Source organism: Cnephaeus nilssonii (assembly GCF_951640355.1).
Source record: "Cnephaeus nilssonii genome assembly, chromosome: 14".
Classification (NCBI taxonomy): domain Eukaryota; kingdom Metazoa; phylum Chordata; class Mammalia; order Chiroptera; family Vespertilionidae; genus Cnephaeus; species Cnephaeus nilssonii.
Window position 1 is genome coordinate 33244361 of NC_137085.1, and position 19221 is coordinate 33263581.

The 19221-nt window shown below is 40.7% G+C and overlaps 1 protein-coding gene across 1 annotated transcript; it reads left to right on the top strand.

The window, feature by feature from the left end:
- The first annotated feature begins 5996 nt into the window (after window positions 1–5996).
- Window positions 5997–15115, top strand: QNG1 (Q-nucleotide N-glycosylase 1). The gene is made up of 4 exons (XM_079789885.1): window positions 5997–6535; window positions 7041–7300; window positions 9788–9983; window positions 13861–15115. Exons 1-4 carry the CDS (start codon window positions 6199–6201, stop codon window positions 14091–14093), a joined length of 1026 nt encoding a protein of 341 aa, XP_079646011.1. The 5' UTR covers window positions 5997–6198; the 3' UTR covers window positions 14094–15115.
- The last annotated feature ends 4106 nt before the right edge of the window (window positions 15116–19221 follow it).

Consider the following 19221-nt stretch of genomic DNA (forward strand, 5'->3'; position numbering starts at 1 on the left):
GGAGTCTCCTCAAAAAATTAAAAATGACCCAGCCAGTTAAGCACCAACCTATGAACCAGGAAGTCACGGTTTGATTCCCAGTCAGGGCATATGCCTAAGTTGTGGGCTCAATCCTCAGTAGCAGGCATGCAGGAGGCAGCTGATCAATGATTCTCCATCATTGATGTTTCACCCTTCCTCTCTAAAATCAAAAAAGATAGCCTTTTGAATTAAAAATGGAACTGATCCCACTTCTAGGAATATATCCTAAGAATCCCAAAACACCAATCAGAACATATGCACCCCAATATTCATAGCAGTGTTATTTACAACTAGAGGCCCGGTGCACGAAATTCGTGCATGGAAAGGGGGGTGTTCCTCAGCCCAGCCTGCACCCTCTCCAATCTGGGACCCCTCGAGGATCCCCCCCGGTGGGATCGGGCCTAAACGGGCAGTTGGACATCCCTCTCATAATCCAGGACTGCTGGCTCCCAACTGCTCGCCTGCCTGCCTTCCTGATTGCCCCTAAATTGCTTCTGTCTGCCAGCCTGATCACCCCCTAACCACTCCCATGCCAGCCTGATTGATGTCTAACTGCTCCCCTGCCAGCATGTTTGCCCCCAACTTCCCTCCTCTGCCAGCCTGGTCACCCCTAACTGCCATCCCCTGCAGGGTTGATTGCCTCCAACTGCCCTCCCTTGCAGGCCTGGTGCCTCCCAACTGCCCTCCCCTGCTGGCCATCTTGTGGTGGCCATCTTGTGTCCACATGGGCAGGATCTTTGACCACATAGGGGCAGCTATCTTGATCTTGTGTGTTGGAATGATGGTCAATCTGCATATTACTCTTTTATTAGATAGGATAGCCAAGGTCTGGAAATTGCACAAGTGCCCACCAATAGATGAATGGATAAAAACTGACACATTTACACCATGGAATACTATGCAGCAGTAGGGAAGAAGGTTCCCTTGCCCTAGCCCAGTGGTTCTCAACCTTTCTAACGCCACGACCCTTTAATACAGTTCCTCATGTTGTGGTGACCCCCAACCATAAAATTATTTTCGTTGCTACTTCATAACTGTAATTTTGCTACTGTTATGAATCGTAATGTAAATATCTGTGTTTTCCGATGGTCTTAGGCGACCCTGCTAGCGGTTCTCAACCTGTAGAGCCTAAGATCATCGGAAAACACATATTTACACTACGATTCATAACAGTAGCAAAATTACAGTTATGAAGTAGCAACGAAAATAATTTTATGGTTGGGGGTCACCACAAGATGAGGAACTGTATTAAATGGTCGATGCATTAGAAAGGTTGAGAACCACTGCTTCCTAGCCGGTTTGGCTCAGTGAATAGAGCATCTGTCTGCAGACCAAAGGATCCTGAGTTCGAATACGGTCAAAGGCATGTACCTTGGTTGCCGACTCCCCGGCCTGGGCCCTGGTCAGGGCTTGTACAGGAGGCAACCAATTGTGTTTCTCTCACATCAATGTTTCTGTCTTTCCCTCTTCCATTTTCTCTAGAAATCAATGAAAAACTAACCTTGGGTGAGGATAAAAAAAAAAAAAATGGATCTCATATTCTTTAAGACAGTATGGAGGGACCTGGAGAGTATTATGCTAAGCGAAATAAGCCAGTCAGAGAACAACAAATATCACATGATTTCACTTATACATGAAATATAAAGAACAAAATAGGACCAGAAGCATGGATAAATGAAAGACTGACATCTTAAAGGGGAAGTGGGAGGGGAAGGATGGGATGAGATTAAAAAAACAACAACATATGCATATATGCATAATCCGTGGACACTGACAATAATATGGTGAAGGCCTCCAGGGGACAGGGTGTAGGGCGGCAAAGCGGGGCGGAAATGGGGGACATCTGTAATAGAGCCAACAATAAAAATAAAAATAAGAACCTGCACATTTAACAATGCCTGGGGTTAACAGTTTAAATTGTTAAAAGGTCTTTTTATCATCTCCACCTTTCCAAGACCTTCTAAGGTCTGGGTGCAAAGGGTTTAAGTATTTTGATAATGGGATGAAAGGGCCTTTGTCTGCAACTAGGTAATATGTAGTAAGAACCATAAATATATTTCCATACCTTTTAATTAATTCATACGAATGTATTTAGTTCCTGAAGTGTGTACAGGGACAGTAGGCCCTAAGGGTGCAGTGGTTAGCAAAAATGGTCTATTTGAAGAGACAATCCAATAATTGTAACAAATTGATAATGAGGAAAAAGAAACTTCTTAGGACTGTAAGATATGTGTACATGTGTACATTCACAATCATGTTAAGTTGCTTCAAACAGCATTGTAAATCATTAAAACTGGGGAAGTCCCAGTGTGTTGATACAAAATTCTGCCCTCTGTTCTTAGCAGATGAAAAAGACATCAGAGCTTGTGTGCACAGATGGACATCATTTGCCAAAGGCAGGCTTTAGCACTTTCTTTTCTGACGTGAGGAAGAGGAGAGAAGGGACTACCTGGAAAATTAAAGTCAAGGTAGTTATACTATACATTTGTCCATATTTTAAATGGGAAGCTAATTTGCTGAGCTGGGTGGTTGAATGTACAAAATGCAAATGTTATGTGGGGTTCGGTTCCCCTGTTTGCCAACTGGCACTAGCAACCGAGTTGGGGTAAATTGAAATACCAGCTATCCTATTCTATGACCTGAAAACTTCCTAGCCTCCACCTCATTTGTTTGTCCAGAACTCATAAGGATTTTCTGTCCTCTCAACAGTCCCACCCCATTTCTCCCTGATTCCCCACACTCAGACCTGTAACCCCCAGACCTATAATTTTGAGGGAAATAAAAGGTATTGTCACCAAACCATCACACCTTTCAAAATCCTATCAAACATTTCCCCCTTTTGTTCATCCTATCCCTCTTTCCCCTTTTCGTCCTGAAGTCTACCATTAAGGGACAGGCTTCATGGAAGGGAAGGGCCAGTTCACCCAGAACAAAAAAGTCTGCAGGGTAGGGATGGGAAAGCATGTGACAGCTGTTTATCAGACCAAAAGAGGGAGGAGAAGTCATTTTGATAGTAAGGAGAGAGATTGGCAGGAACAGTAGAGTAGAAGGTGCCAGCTTGGTCCCTCATAAACCTTAGGGTTCAGCCTGGTGCAGGGCAAGTGGGGGATGATTAGTGAGAGCAGCAACTCCAGAAAGCTGATCCTTTCCAAAATGACAGTTAGTGGGGGCTCCTGGGTCCCACAGGGGTTAATTCAGGTCAATCTTGACCATGTGGTGAGTGTTTAGAAGTTCTAGACGAAAGGGTCAATTGAAGAGCTTTCTTTATACTGTTATTCTCATAAAGAGATAAAAGTGGTGCCCTAGCCAGTTTGGCTCAGTGAACAGAGCATCCGCCTGCGGACTAAAGGTCCCAGGTTCTATTCCAGTGAAGGGGGCTCGATCCCCAGTAGGGGGCGTGCAGGAGGCAGCCAGTTAATGATTCTCTCTCATTGATGTTTCTATTTCTCTCTTCCTCTCCCTTTCTGCTCTGAAATCAATAAAGATATATTAAAAAACAAATATCGTTTTTTAAAACAGTGGCCATGCCCATTTATATTTCTTGTTGAAAGCAAGGAGCCTAGTTCTCAAATAGCTGCACTAGTCCTGGAGTGCCTACCTCTAGACTTACTAAATGAGAAAAACAATCCCTTTTGTTTAGTCATTGATAGTCTGGTTTTCTGTTGTGTGAAGTACAATCCTACCCAGATATTTGATTGTCTGCCTTTTCCACAACATCATGTCAGGTACCATGTCTATATTTGCTACCTGTGTAAGATAGAAAATTCAACTCAAAACTGCTTTAAGCTATACAGAAGTTTATGAACTCACATAACTGGAGATCCAAAAGTAGGACAGACCTAAGTGTTGACATGATCCCATTATCCCAGTTACATTTTCTGCTATCCTTTTTAAAAAAATATATTTTTATTGATTTCAGCGAGGAAGGGAGAGGGGAAGAGAGATAGAAACATCAATGATGAGAGAGAATTATTGATTGGCTGCCTCCTCCACGTCCCCTATTGGGGGGGGGGGGGGGATTGAGCCCGCAACCCAGGCATGTGCCCTTGACCAGAATCGAACCCGGGACCCTTGAGTCCACAGGCCAACACTCTATCCACTGAGCCAAACCAGCTAGGGCTCTCTGCTATTCTTTTGACCTCCCCTGTGTGTTGACTTCATATACTCAGGTTGCCATCAAAAGCACTGGAGGAATTTCATGACATATGTCACAGCTCAACATGCCCAGTGGGAGTGTGCATCACTTCTGGAAGTTCACCTGGAAAAGTTTTTCTGAAAGGATCCTGAAAACCTATCCTTGAAACTCACTGAGATGCAGTGAGGTACATGCATGATCCTAATCCAGTCCCTGGCAAGAGGGTGCTATTATCCTTAGACCAATCCAGACCACCCCTGGAACCCAGGAGGCTGAGCTATACCAACTGTGGGTAGGAGGGAGGGATTCCTGAACAACAGCAGGGTTCTGTTAGAAGGGGAGGAGGGAAAAGATGTTGAGTATGTGAACAGCTCACTTTTTGTATTCCCAACATCTCGTAGACAAACTTAAAAGCCAAAACAGAACACCCACACAGTTTATGCTTTATCTCAACAATAAGTTTCTTGAGTGAAGGAAGTATGCTTTACTCTTGTTTATACTACTCCTAGTGTTTTAACTCAATCCTGAACATAGTAGGCATTCAAATTGTTGATTTTTTTTTTAAATCAGTAAGTCTCAGTGAGAGAAAATGGCTTAATTTAGCTTCCTAGATTTTTTTGCCGATTGCTAGATTTTCTTGTTAATCAACTTCTTTGACTCCCAAAACTTTAGAGCTGCTGGGGTACACAGGAAAAATTCCAAGCCCACAGATGTACATTTATTCAACAACTATATTGATGTACTAGTGACTTTTTCAGGAAAAGTGAATCAGTAAAGTTCCTAAAGTTCCTTTTTCTTGCCAAAATGAAGAAACTGGAGAGATGAGGTTCTGTTTCTCTAGAGGCAGTTGTCAAACTTACAAGTTCCCAATCATCCAAAGATTCTGGGGTTCTTGACTGTCAGTAACTAGAGACGACTACTGTTTTTTTAAAAACAGTTGATTTTCAAAGGTGTAAACATTTTATATTATCCATGGTGGCTTGTCTACGAAGGAGAAAAAAGAATATGCCTTTATACTAACTTTTCATCACTAGGCAAATGTGGTTCATCACTAAATTGGCTTTTAATACCTCTCTCCTCATCCTAAAAAGTATTGTTTAAAAAGTTTGGGGCTGTAAGGTAATACTTATCTCCTCTGTCTCCGTAGGACCATTGATAAAGTCATTACTTGACAGTACCAGTTCCCATTGATTGATAAGCTTGGTTTGCAGAAAGTGCCCTTGGCTTGGGGAATCGGTGACCAAGGATGCAAATCCCAGCTTCCTGCAAAACGCGGATTATGGATAATTTTGCCACGACCAACACTAAATGAGCTTCAGTATTTAAGTACAACTCCAGGTAATTTAATGATTTCATACACTTGCTTCTTCATTCACTTCTCCAAACGGTGCAACCGATGATTGGGCCAGGAATTTAGCAAAAGAAAGAAGAGGCACGGATGGGGATGGGGAACCCTCGACCCGGGTCGCAGCCTGGATGAGGCTCGGCCCTCCGCACCGAGACCGAAGGCCGTTTACTCGTCGCGGCCCACGGCTCCGGATGCGGGGCGTCCCGCCCAGACTTCGCCCTCGGGGAGAGGAGCAGCGGAAGCCAAGCGGAGGAAAGCAGTACATCCACTGGAGTCGTCGCGACTGCGGCCCTGGAAGCGAACCTCAGACCCACCTGCCCGCAGGGAGGCAGGGAGGGGGGATCGCGGACAAAATGGCGCAGCCGCACGGCGCAGGGTGGGCGACTCGGGCCGGCGCGCGCCGGGCCGTCCGGGTGCGCTTCCGGACCAGCGAAGTCGGAAACGGACTCCGGGCGCGCGCCCGGGAGGGAGAGAGTAGGCGGGGCCGCCTTCCCGGAAGTGCGGCGGCGTGGCGGGGAGCTCGGCCGTCCAACTCCGGAGGCGCCCAGCGGGGCGAGCGCGTGGAGCGGAGAAGCGGTTCCTGCTGAGACCTCGGTGCTCGGAGCCGCTGTGGGTGGGAGACGCGCAGAGGAAAGAGAGTTTGGCTGTCCCGCCGGCAAAAGTGTCGTTCCCTAGTCCCAAAGGGCGGGGCGGGATGGCCGGGCTCCTGACTCCCCGGGAGTCCGCCGAGTTCATTGCTGAAAACAGTCGAGACGTGTCCATCGACGGCGGAGGCGTGCGGAGGGTGGCCGAGCTGCTGCTCGCCAAGGCCGCGGGGCCCGAGCTGCGCCTGGGCGGCTGGAAGGCCCTCCATGAGCTGAACCCCAGGGCGGCCGACGAGGCCGCGGTCAACTGGGTGTTCGTGGCGGACACACTCAACTTCTCCTTCTGGTCGGAGCGTGAGGAGCGCAAGTGTCTGGTGGGCTACCGGGGCAGGACGTACAGTGGGTACTGGTCCCTGTGCGCCGCCATCAACAGAGCCCTCGACGAAGGTGGGCGCCCCTTCTGCCCGTCAGACCCACAGCCTCGGAGGCGTCCGCCTACCGGAAGGGTCCCAAGGAGCGGGGGTGGAAGGTGGGATCAGGTGTTCATAAGGCGAACTTGAAGTTCTTCATCGCCAGCCCCTCAGCTTAAAATAAAAGTGTGATAAGAGGCTGGCATTCCACATCCTTATTCCGGGGGAACTGATCCTGGTATCATTACCGCAGCTAAGCCCCAAAAGCCAGCCTGATGAAATCTTAAGGACAAAGGGGACAGATAGAGCATGTTACACGGCCGAAATACACCCGATGTAAGATTACAGTTGTCAGAAATGGGTGAAACGGTACAGATGAATACCTAGAAAAGGAGGCACCTGGTCTGGTTTTTTATTAGTCATCCACTTTTAGTTCAGTCTTGTAACACTCATTTAGTTTCATGTTAGCTGTATGTTGTAAAAGAAAGGGTCTAATAAATATAAAAATATGACGTTCCTTTGCGTTTTCTTTTCTTCCCAAGGGATACCAATAACTAGCGCATCGTACTATGCCACAGTGTCCCTGGATCAAGTTCGGCACGTACTCCGTTCTGACACGGATGTTCCCATGCCTTTGATAGAAGAGAGGCATCGGATTCTCAATGAAACCGGGAAAATCTTGCTTGAGAAATTTGAAGGCTCTTTTCTTAATTGTGTCCGAAAAAGCGAAAAAAGTGCACAGAAGTTAATGCATCTGGTAGTTGAAAACTTTCCCTCTTACAGAGATGTGACCGAGTTTGAGGTGAGTTGCTTTAGTTGGGGATTTTAGAATTATTATTATTTTTTTTATAGCAAAGGTGGAAATTTTATTGAAGAACAAGTACAGGTTCCCACGTGGGGAAGGGGAAAGAATCTCACAGCACAGTGGGGAGGGGGAAAGAGTCCCTGGGGATTTTAGAATTCTTGATTATCTTTTCATTATCCAGTCTGTTGTGGACTCTTTATTTCTGGAACTCCTTCCTTTTGAGAATAAAAAGTTAAGTTTTGAAATTTTTCTTGTGGACAAGGAATATAACAAGTTAAGTAGTGTTTCAAAGACATTACTTCTCTAGTGATTTCTAATCAGTATATTCCCATAATTCTTTTGTCCTTTTTTTTGTTTTCCTTTTTATTTTTATTTTTTGGTTGTCCTTTTATAATGTTTCAGACCTAAATACAACACTGAACCTTGAACATGATGTTGTCACTTAGGGATAAAGAGGTCCTTTTAATACTTCAAAAAATCTACTTCATTAGATGAAAATCAGATTGTATACTAAATTTTCTCTAAGTATATTTAAATAGTTATTTTATTAAATTCTCTATTTAAATATATTTAAACAATTATTTTATTTAATATTTTTAAAATAATTCTATTAAAAAATAAAAAGTATTTTTTTGCAGAGTTCTGATATATATGTATATATATAATGGGCTTTCCTTTATATGGACAGAGTACTTTGACAGTATTATTGCTTTATGGTACAACATAGTTTAAAGAGATTTACTTTTAAAATGGTGAGCATTTTGTATACCATTCCAGGTATGTAAAAATTTAGAATCTTATCACTGTATATTTTAACTGTGACAACAATTGAAAGCAACTTCAGTAGATTCACATAATATAAATCTGTTGACTTATTGCCTAAGTTAACGAATACTTAAGTCAAATTTAAATGTTCAAGCTACCCTTCTGTAGTCACATATCAACAACTAAGATTACCAATAATATTGCTTAAATTGCTCTTTAGAGCCTAAGGACAAGGGGCATATTGTCCCCTTTGCAGCAGGAACCAGTCAAAAAAGAAAGTTTAACTAGTTTATCTTAGGTTATTTAGATAATAGTTAGCTATAAAGTTAGAGATGGCCTGATTATGTATGTAAAAATTCTTTTATTTGCAAATGACAGAAACAAAACTAGAAAAAAACGTATCAAAAAGAAGAATTTTTGGAAGGTATTTTGGATAGGCACATCCAGGATCAATCAAGGGCTCAGTGCCACCAGGATTCAGTCTCTCCTTTTAGCTTCTGTTGACTCCATTTTTCTCTTACTGTTGACCAGCTTTTTCCATGAAGGTCCATGAACTTTGCATCTTATTGCTTCAGCACGGGAGGTGGGCGGGGCGGGGTTGGGGGGAGACAGAGAGACAGAGACTTTCTCAGTTCCAGAGAGAGAGAGGGAGAGACTTTCTCAGTTTCAGTTCTAAAACTTATGGGCAAGGACTGATTGAACTGGCAGGGATTGTGACCGTTTAGATGTGGCTTTCAGGGTGTGTGGATGGGCAGAGACAGTTCTTAGAAAAGAGTCCATAGGTTAGCTTACTGTTGAACTTCATTCTGTTTTAACTAACCATTTTGCTAATGCAGAGGTTACTTTGAGATTTGTCTTCAAAGTACATAATTTCAGCCTTGTTTTTCAAGAAATGGATCCAGTTCCTGGGTCCATTTGAATATAAGGTTGGGCAAAAGTAGGTTTATAGTTGTGAGTACACGAAACAGAGTTTATTCTTGTATTATTACTTATTACTGTATTATTTTCCAAACAAACAACTATAAACCTACTTTTGCCTCATCCTGTATTTGTAGAGGATTTTTGAGTTAAATTATAACCCACTATCTTAAAATGCTGAGTTAATTTTTTTCTTCCATGTATAAATATAATTGGTAGTTTACTTTTGTTACATATTAACTTTGACCATTTCCAAAAGCGGCAGACAAATTCTAGCTGTTGGTCAATTATGTCTTTATCTGTGAATAAGTTAATCATATTATCTGAAAGGAAACAGGCAAAAATGAATATTGTGATTCTCTTCCGAGGTGAATTTAGGGATGATATTTTATTCTTTATACTTTTCTGTATTTATGCAATTAATGTGAATTATGTTGCAATTAGAAAAACATATAAACGCTCTAAAGAAATACTATCTATTAAAAATAATAAGTAGGTCAATTATAGTGACACAGAAATATGTACATGAAGTAATACTATTGAAAAAGAACACTAAATAGTATCATGATTACATAAGTTGTATTTTATGTGCCTTGAAAAATATAGGAAGTAAATTTGGAGTGATAGTGATAATTTAATATTTATTACCCCCCTCCCTTTTTTTGTAAAAGGTCTGTTACCAACAGAGTAAGATTATTCTTCCCTTGAAAAATATTTTCAACATGTCTTTTTTTTTTTTTTATGGCATTTCATAAGGCTTTGAGATACCCAGGTAACATTTATATTCTCTTCACTCATCAGGGGAAAAGAATTTCTTTTTACAAACGGGCCCAAATCCTAGTGGCAGATACGTGGAGTGTGTTGGAGGGAGAAGGAGACGGCTGCTTTAAGGACATCTCCAGTATTACCATGTTTGCTGACTATCGATTACCTCAGGTTCTTGTTCACCTGGGGGCCCTGAAGTACTCGGAAGAACTACTGGAGAAGCTTCTCAAAGGTTTGTCAGCTTCGTTAAGACATTCTTTGTTATACTGTGAATTACTGTGGAGTCTCTAGTTTCTTTCACAAAAGGTCTCCTTTCCTTAGAAAAAAAGAAATACTTATTGTTAAAAACATACGTAAAGAAAAAATGCAAGGGCAATTAAAATATGGAGAAAATTGCTTTTTGTTGTTATATTATGGAATATGGATATTGTGGGAAATTGCGCTATTTAAGACGTTATCATTTTAGAGCATCATAATAGAGTGAAATCTCAATTTCTATTATAAGAAGGTGTGCAACACTAAGACAGTTCATCAAGTGTAGTATTTGAAGAGTATTAAGCCGAAGAGCACACTACAATGTGAAATAAAATATGGGCTGAGAGGTAATAGGTAGTGGATTTTTAGTTTGGAGGCTCCAAGGTGTGCCACTGGGTTATCTTACACAAGTCACTCCGTTTTCTTTCTTTTTTAATTTTTATTTGTATGAGTTTATTTGAGCCAAACTGGTGACATGCCGGGAAGCAAGATTTCAAATGCTCCAGTCACTCACTTTTCTAGGCTTGTTTATTTACCATTATTGGATTTGATTATTGATTCTCAAGAGTGGAAGCCTTATTATAATATTAGAGTACAAATAATTATGTTTGTGAGAAAATTAGCTTTTTGTTTCTTAAACATTTCTTGTGTAAGGAAAATAATTATATTGTAAAATTTTAATGTTAATTTCTCTTTTGGGTGCTGTATTTTCAGCTACTTTTTTCTTTACTTTTAAAAGAAAGTCGTTTTTATGTTGCATTATTTTCTCTTGTGAAATAGATTTTAATCACTCAAAGTAAGAATAATACAGAATATAAAGGCACCGTTATTCCTGTGGTTGCTTCTTCCAGGCTTTCGTGCTGCCTTGGGCAATCCACTTTGTCTCTCTGTTTCCTCCTTTGAGAAATAACAAGCCATTTTATGTCATAATGCTCATGTCCCGCTCATTGTTGGATACCTTTCAAAGGGACAACTGTTAGCAATCAGGCTTCCTTTGCATACAGACATAGTCAGCTGATCTTTTTTTTGGCCAGTGTATATGCTGCTCATTCCTATCTCTAAACATTTTCTTGCCTGGTTTTCCTCACCCAAATTCAAATGTTCTTTTTTCAGTTAAAATCCTACACATCCACAAAGGGTTAGCTCCAGTGCTGCCTCTTCCACATAGCTTTTCCTGGCTCTTCCTGATTTGTCCATCTCCTTCTCTTGAATTTTTTTTTAAAATATATTTTATTGATTTTTTTACAGAGAGGAAAAAAGAGGGACAGAGTGTTAGAAACATCGATGAGAGAGAAACATCGATCAGCTGCCTCCTGCACACCCCCCACCGGGGACGTGCCCGCAACCAAGGTACATGCCCTTGACCGGAATCGAACCTGGGACCCTTGAGTCCGCAGGCCGACGCTCTATCCACTGAGCCAAACTGGTTTCGGCTTCTCTTGAATTTTTATAGCATCCAGTTGTCTCTGCTACTGTGAGAAAAACCCTGGTTAAAAGGGATCCATCCCACATAGTTGGACAGAGTTGTCTGAACTTTCTCCTGCCATTTACATTATCTCCAGATGCTCTTTTCCAGATGTGCATCTGCAGCTGTTACTGCCTTCATTTTGTCCAGCTCCTAAAAGGAGACTCGGCTATCCTTACCAGTTTGGTATAGGGTGGACAAATATATTTGCCCCTAGTTTGTTTAAACAAAGTTGGATTTTTTTTTCCTAAACAGTACTTTATTAGCAAACTAGAGGAGAAACAGAAACTATAAATGCAAAGGTATATGTGCTGAAAAAAATAAAAAAACTATCTTAAGTGAAATCTAAAACCAGGTGGGTTGACTAGATGAGGTAGAACTTTCCTTAACTGGCCTCTAACGATACTTCTTCCAAACTTGAGGATGTGCTACACTTATATTTCTTTTACTCTCCTCTTTTCAGGATATCTCCAGGACAGCCCTTGGAAAGCCTACCCAGATTTTTGTTTATTTTATCTTTAACCCATCTCTTCACCAAAGGCATATATATATTTTTTTAGCCAATTATAAAACTGACAGTGCAATTTGGCTAGATTTAGATTCTTCAACTGTGATTCTAGGGTTGAGTTTTAGGCCTAATATTTTGGCCACGTTGCCTTCCCTGACACTATATGTTTGTCATTCCTCTCAAATGGTTTCACTTTTTTTTTCCTTTCAAAATCCATGTCCTATCCCACCCTGTAAGTTGCTGTATCTGTTAACTGTATTAGTCTCATAAGGCTGACATGCAAAATTACCACAAACTGGATGGCTTAAAACCACAGAAATTTATTCTCTCACAGCTCTGGAAGTTAAGTCTGAATCCCTCTGAAGGCTTTCAGGAAGAATCCTTCTTTACCTCTTTCTAGCTTTGGGTGGCTCCCAATAATTCTTTGCATTCTTTGGCTTGTAGCTACATCACTTCAAGTATGGCCTTCCCTGGGTGTCTCCTCTCTCTCTTTGTATCTGCTCCTTTTCTTTCTTTCTTCCTTTCTCTCTTTCTTTCTTTCTTTCTTTCTTTCTTTCTTTCTTTCTTTCTTTCTTTCTTTCTTTCTTTCTTTCTTTTAATATATTTTATTGATTTTTTACAGAGAGGAAGGGAGAGAGGTAGAGAGTTAGAAACATTGATGAGAGAGAAGCATTGATCAGCTGCCTCCTGCACGCCCCCTACTGGGGATGTGCCCGCAACCAAGAATCGAACCCAGGACACTTCAGTCCACAGGCCGTCGCTCCATCTACTGAGCCAAACCGGTTAGGGCATCTGCTCCTTTTCTTACAAGGACACCAGTCATGGCATATAAGACTCACCCTAATTCTGTATAACCTCATCTTAATATTGATTATATCTGCAAAGAGCCTATTTATAGATAAGACCACATTCACAGGTACCAGGAGTTTGACTTGACTGGTATGTTTTTGGAGGACACAGACCAACCTACAGTTATTTATTGGGGGGTAACAAAGTATGCTAAAATTTAGTGACTTAAAACAAGACACTTATCTCATGGTTTTTGCGGGTCAGGAGACTGGGTGCTGCCTAACTGGATGCCTGTGGGTCAAGGTGGCAGTCAAGCTGTCAGCTGTGGTAGTGGACTCATTGAATGACTCGACTTGGGTGGTGGTATCTGCCTCCAAGATCACTGTTGTGGTTGATTTGAGAATTCTGGCAAGCTGTAGTTAAGTTTGGGAGAATTGATTAACAAGAGAATGAAGAGGAAGGGATGGATTTGTATGCTTGGCACCTGGAGCAAAATAAGGAAACGGAGGGGCACAGCTAGTGTCTGTTCTTCCACTGGTTCTTCCCCAGTGACCAGTGCCTAAGCCCTTGGGAGAGATGGGTAGATGGGACGTTAGTAACATTACTTAAGATCCCAGGTGACAGAGTGGAACCTAGTGGGGCTGGGGCATTTTTCCTAAGTCTCATTGGATTATTGTGCTTCTCGGGTACTGTGAAGATCTGTGTAAGAGGCCTACAGATGTGTTTAGCCTGAAGAGTGCTTTAAGCAATTTTTATTAGTGATCAACACTTGACAGGAGATTTCATATGAAAATCAAACTTCTGACTCTTATAATATTTCTTTTAGTAAATATTTATTGGGAACTAGTATGTGCAAGTTGCCATGCTAGGTCCTAGGAATATTGAGACAAACAAGCCATACATCATCTCTGTCCTCGTGGAACTTAACTTGCAATTTTGAATTAGTGCCTGAGTTTAGAAATAGTTTAAATTACCAAAAGTAAATATAGATAGGTTTACAGTTTTAAACTGTGTTTTGTTCTATAGTAGTGTTCTGAATAGATTTCATATCATTGACTGTTGGTGCTTCTTGCTCTGTTTTTCCCCTTGCAGGAGAAATGCTCTCTTATGGGAGTAGGCAAGAAGTAGAAATCAGAGGCTGCTCACTTTGGTGTGTTGAGCTGATCCGGGATTGTCTTCTGGAGCTTATTGAAAAAAAGGGTGAAAAAATGAGTGAAGAGATCAATTCCATTCTTCTGGATTATTACTTATGGGACTATGCCCGTGATCACAGGGACGATATGAAAGGAATTCCATTTCATCGAACACGTTGCATATATTATTGACCCAAAGTGTAAATTGACCCAAAGAAAACTGCTTGCATTTTTATATCACATAATTGTTTATACAATTTCACTTTGATATTAAGAGAAAGTGGTAGGGTTACAGCAACAAGAACACTGATTACCCAGTCTCACTTAAAAATTTTCTCCTGACATATCACTCGGTATTCCCAATTTATCCTTTTTCTGCTTATTTAGTTTGATACTATTTTTCCTTTTTGTGGACATATGACAGAAATAGTGAAGGAACTTTAATGCTTTAAATCTCAGATTTCTTAAAATTAATCATGTCTTTTTAAAAAATATATATTTTATTGATTTTTTACAGAGAGTTAGAAACATCAGTGAGAGAGAAACATCAATCAGCTGCCTCCTGCACACCCCCTACTGGGGATGTGCCCGCAACCAAGGTACATGCCCTTGACTGGAATCGAACCTGGGACCCTTCAATCCGAAGGCCGACACTCCATCCACTGAGCCAAACCGGTCAGGGCTTAATCATGTCTTATAATTAATCTTCAGTGACAGTATTTCATCTATTTAATTGGTATCTTTTCTCAAGGTATAATTTTCTGTATACCTTAATCATGAGATATGAGACAGGGGTGGGTCAGGTCTTTGCTATATAATTGCTGCTGCTCTTATAAAATCTTGACAGCTTATTTTAAACTTTTTATTGGTAATGACGGTGGTTTTGTTTTTTTTAATATATTTTTATTGATTCAGAGAGGAAGGAAGAGGGAGAGAAACATCAATGGTGATTTAGAATCATAGATTGGCTGCCTCCTGCACGCCCCCTACTGGGGATTGAGCCTGCAAACAGGCATGTGCCCTTGACTGGAATTACCTGGGACCCTTCAGTCTGCAGATTGAGGCTCCATCCACTCAGCCAAACCAGCCAGGGTGACAGTGGGTTTTGTACATAATGATTTCAATTTAGGATATCAGTCTGTCCAGTTTTATTTTTCTTTCAGAGTATGTAACTACATTGAAATTGAATAAAGATTTTAAAAACTTTTCTTAAACCTGAAATGTATTCTTTCATTAAAATAGAATTGACCAGATATAATTTTAAAAGGTTTACAATGAATTTGATTATTTACTTTATATTTCGGAATTCTCATTATCTACCACTCACTTATTTCCCACTTTCACCCTCACCTTCTTTCTAATCTTGATTTTTGTTATTATCTACCCTGCCAGCTCCCTGTGACTGTGTAACTCAAAAAGGTATTCTTTCCCCAAGCACTTTACTGCCATCTGCTGGAAACTTGTCATAATAACTACAAATATGGAAATCATGCTTGAGTTTCCACTTGCTGGCCTGACCTGCAGAGTTTAGACTAAAGACAATAACATATACTCTTATCTGAATTTCCAGTTTGCTGGCCTGCCCTTCAGATTTTGGATTTGCCAGCTCCCATAATCATGTGAGTTAATTCCTTAAAATAAGTTTCTCTGACTCTCTTTAAATGGATAGATAGATAGATAGATAGATAGATGGATATTATAGGTCTATAGATAGACATATGTCTATCATTATCACTCTCCATATTCCATTGGTTCTGTTTCTCTGGAGAACACTAATACAGGTATGGATAAATAATATGGCAAAATAACTTTGTCTAACTTAGGGATATTGACTGTAAAATAAAAAACTAATAAATGGCCCTAGCCGGTTTGGCTCAGTGTATAGAGCGTTGGCCTGTGGACTAAAGGGTCCCAGGTTTGATTCCCCTCCACGCCCCCTCCACCCCCCGAGTAAGGGGCATGCAGGAGGCAGCCAATCAATAATTCTCATCGTTGATATTTCTATTCCTTCCTCTCTGAAATGAATGAAAAAAATATATTAAAAAAAAACAACAACAAAAAACCCCTAATAAATGTATGGTGTAACTAAATCACTTGCAAGATTTCTTTCAGATATAAAATTCACTGACTAAAGCATTTGGAAATTTGAAGAAATATATTATTGTAGCGTTCATCTAAGTTTCTCTTCTCATGCACTACATTCCTTCTTTTCTGTTTCCTTTCTGTTTTGATTTCTTACTTTGGGTTAAGGATATTTTAGTGTTTGTTTGTTTTTGCACATAATTAGTTCTCTTTATAGACTCTGGTTGTAGGAACAGGGTGCCTGTGGGAGGATATTTTAGTTTTTAGTGGGAAAAAAGCTAGACTGAAATTAGCTTATTGGAAAAGGAAATGTAATGATTAAAAAAAAGGTAAATCCAGGGAAAGAGCTGGCCTTAGCCATGCTCAGACACCATACCTTGTATTTCTTTTTGCTCTGTTTGAAGAGATAACTAATAGCTAATGAGTCCAGGCAACAGAATGCAAATTTTTGCCAATAGCTCAAGCAAGAATCAGGTTTTGCTGATGAGCCTGGCTTGAGTCTCAGGTGCCCCATGCACCTCCCCACCTGCCACTCTGGCCTTTGCTGTGGCCTGGGGCAAAGGCCACATACTTGGCTGGCCTATGAAGTGGAGCAGGGGCAGTTCTTGAAGAAATAGAGGAGATTTGCTTATAGAAAAGAAGGGATGGCAGGCAGCCCAAACAACCTTGTCTTCTATACCTTTGTATGTTCAGAATTCCTCAGCAGGTGGGGATCATTTCAAGGTAGGAACTGCTGAAGAAGAGCTAAGAAAAGCGTAAGGCTACATTCTGAGTTGGTTCAATGAAAGAACTAATTCAATTTAAGGAAAGAACTAATCAATTTCCTGTGGGGGAAAAACCTAGTAACTCTCCCTTCTTTTACCATTCCTATTTTGACATTCTCAGGATAAACTAAGGGTTGGTTGCAGGAATTGGAATTCAATTAGTAAGTCTCAATAACTTTGATGATGCCCGAGTTAAAATGAAAAGAAACAATGGGTCAAATGGCATTTAATAAGAAGTCTAGATATACTTACTTTGAGGAATGAAAATAGTATTTTGAAAGCAAAAATCTATGAGTTCAACTCCAAAAATAGAAACTCTATTGGTTGATCAATTCATTAGTCTCAAAATCAATAACTAAAAGGGGGAAAAATCAAGTATGTATCCTGCTATTTGTATACAAACTGCATTTCAGAATAATCTGATGAAGGGAAAGCTCTTCTCTATAGAACAATTTCAGCTAATAAATGCAAAAAGGAATATTGGAATTAGAAAATAACCATTTTTGAATTCCTAATGAATTAATAGATCTGGAAAATGACCGGATTTATTGACCAATGGCTGTTAAAACCATTAAGCAAAATGTTGATGGGAACTTTTTTAATGGATGGATTAGGCTGAATGCACCTGAACTCACCAATAATCTTAACATCACTAAAAGTGGGATATGCAGACATTATGTGCCTGCTGGTGTGTTGCAATAGGAAGTACACAACCCCATTTATGAATTATTCTTGGCAGACAAATTGAACCCGAATCTAATCAAGCGGCTAGACCTAACGACTAATTTACAGAAAATGTAGGGAATAGAGAAACAAGTTAAGCGACAACGGAAAGAGGTAGTCACCATGTGGATGAACCTTTAGGGCATTATGCTAAGTGAAATAAGCCAGTCACAAAAGGACAAATACTGTATCATTCCCTATATGAAGTACCCAGAGTAATCAGATCCCTGGAGACAAAAGTACAGTGGTGGTTGTCAGAGACTCTGGAAAGGAATGAATGGGGAATTGTTTAACTTAAGGGTATAGAGTTTCAGGTTTTCAAGATAAAGAGTTCTGGAGATTGGTTGCATAACAATGAGAATGCACTAACAGTACTGAACTGCATGATTAAAAATGGTTAAGATAGCGGTTGGGGTGGGAGGGAATGGGGAGAGGTCAATGGGGGAAAAAGGAGACTTATGTAATACTTTGAATAATAAAGAATTTTTAAAAATGGTTAAGATGGTAATTTTTAAAAATATATATATTTTATTGATTTTTTCACAGAGAGGAAGGGAGAGGGATAGAGAATCAAAAACATCGATGAGAGAGAAACATCGATCAGCTGCCTCCTGCACACCCCCCACTGGGGATGTGCCCGCAACCAAGGTACATGCCCTTGACCGAAATCGAACCTGGGACCCTTCAGTCCGCAGGCCATCGCTCTATCCACTGAGCCAAACCGGTTTCGGCAAGATGGTAAATTTTATGTAATGTGTATTTTATCACAATTTTCATAAAGGTGGAGGGTAACTGTTATTGCTTAAAAGATAATTAAGAGGCATATCCAACGAATGTTATATGTGGACCATGTTTGGATCTCAATTTGAGCAAATAAACTGAGAGGAAGGAAAGGGAAGAGAGAGGTAGACATTGTGTAGAAATAGCTCAGCACAGTCTTTGGGGAGGTAGTATTGACTTTGTCATCTGACACATAGACCTCAGGTTGCCTGTGCCACTTGCCAGCCACATAGCCTTGAACAAATTAATTGTTTTCAGTTTTTGTTTTGTTAATTCTCACCCCAGGGTATTTTAAAATATATATTTTATTGATTTTTTACAGAGAGGAAGGGAGAGGGAGAGAGAGTTAGAAACATTGATGAGAGAGAAACATCAATCAGCTGCCCCCCGCACCCCCCCCCACTGGGGATGTGCCCGCAACCAAGGTACATGCCCTTGACCGGAATCAAACCTGGGACCCTTGAGTCTGCAGGCCAACGCTCTATCCACTGAGCCAAACCAGTCAGGGCATCCCAGGATATTTTTTATGTATGTATGTATGTACGTATGTATGTATTTATTTTTGTTAATCCTCATTCGAAGATATTTTTCCATTGATTTTTAGAGAGAGTGGAAGGGAGGGGAAGAGACAGGGAGAAACATCAATATGAGAGAGATTCATCAGTTGGCTGCCTCCCGCACACATCTCAACCAGGGCTGGGGATCAAACCTGCAACCGAGATACATGCCCTTGACTAGATTCGAACCCGGGACCCTGTAGTCCCCAGGCTGATGCTTTATCCAGCTAGGGCTGTTTTCTGTTTTTATTTATTTATTTTTTGTTTTCTGTTTTTAAATGTTTATTTCCATAAACATTTATTGAATCTAGGCAATGAGCTTAATATTTACTATATATTAAATACTGATTGCTCAACAATGGGGACATAAAAATAAATAATAGTCCAGCTGGTGTGGCTCAGTGGTTGAATGTC

What these genes read in the sequence shown, in the direction of transcription:
- QNG1 (XM_079789885.1), top strand. Translation starts at nt 6,199, where the DNA reads ATGGCCGGGCTCCTGACTCCCCGGGAGTCCGCCGAGTTCATTGCTGAA. An exon ending in CAACAGAGCCCTCGACGAAG is followed by an intron (nt 6,536 to 7,040) that starts GTGGGCGCCCCT and finishes TTTCTTCCCAAG; the next exon opens with GGATACCAATAACTAGCGCA. An exon ending in ACTGGAGAAGCTTCTCAAAG is followed by an intron (nt 9,984 to 13,860) that starts GTTTGTCAGCTT and finishes TTCCCCTTGCAG; the next exon opens with GAGAAATGCTCTCTTATGGG.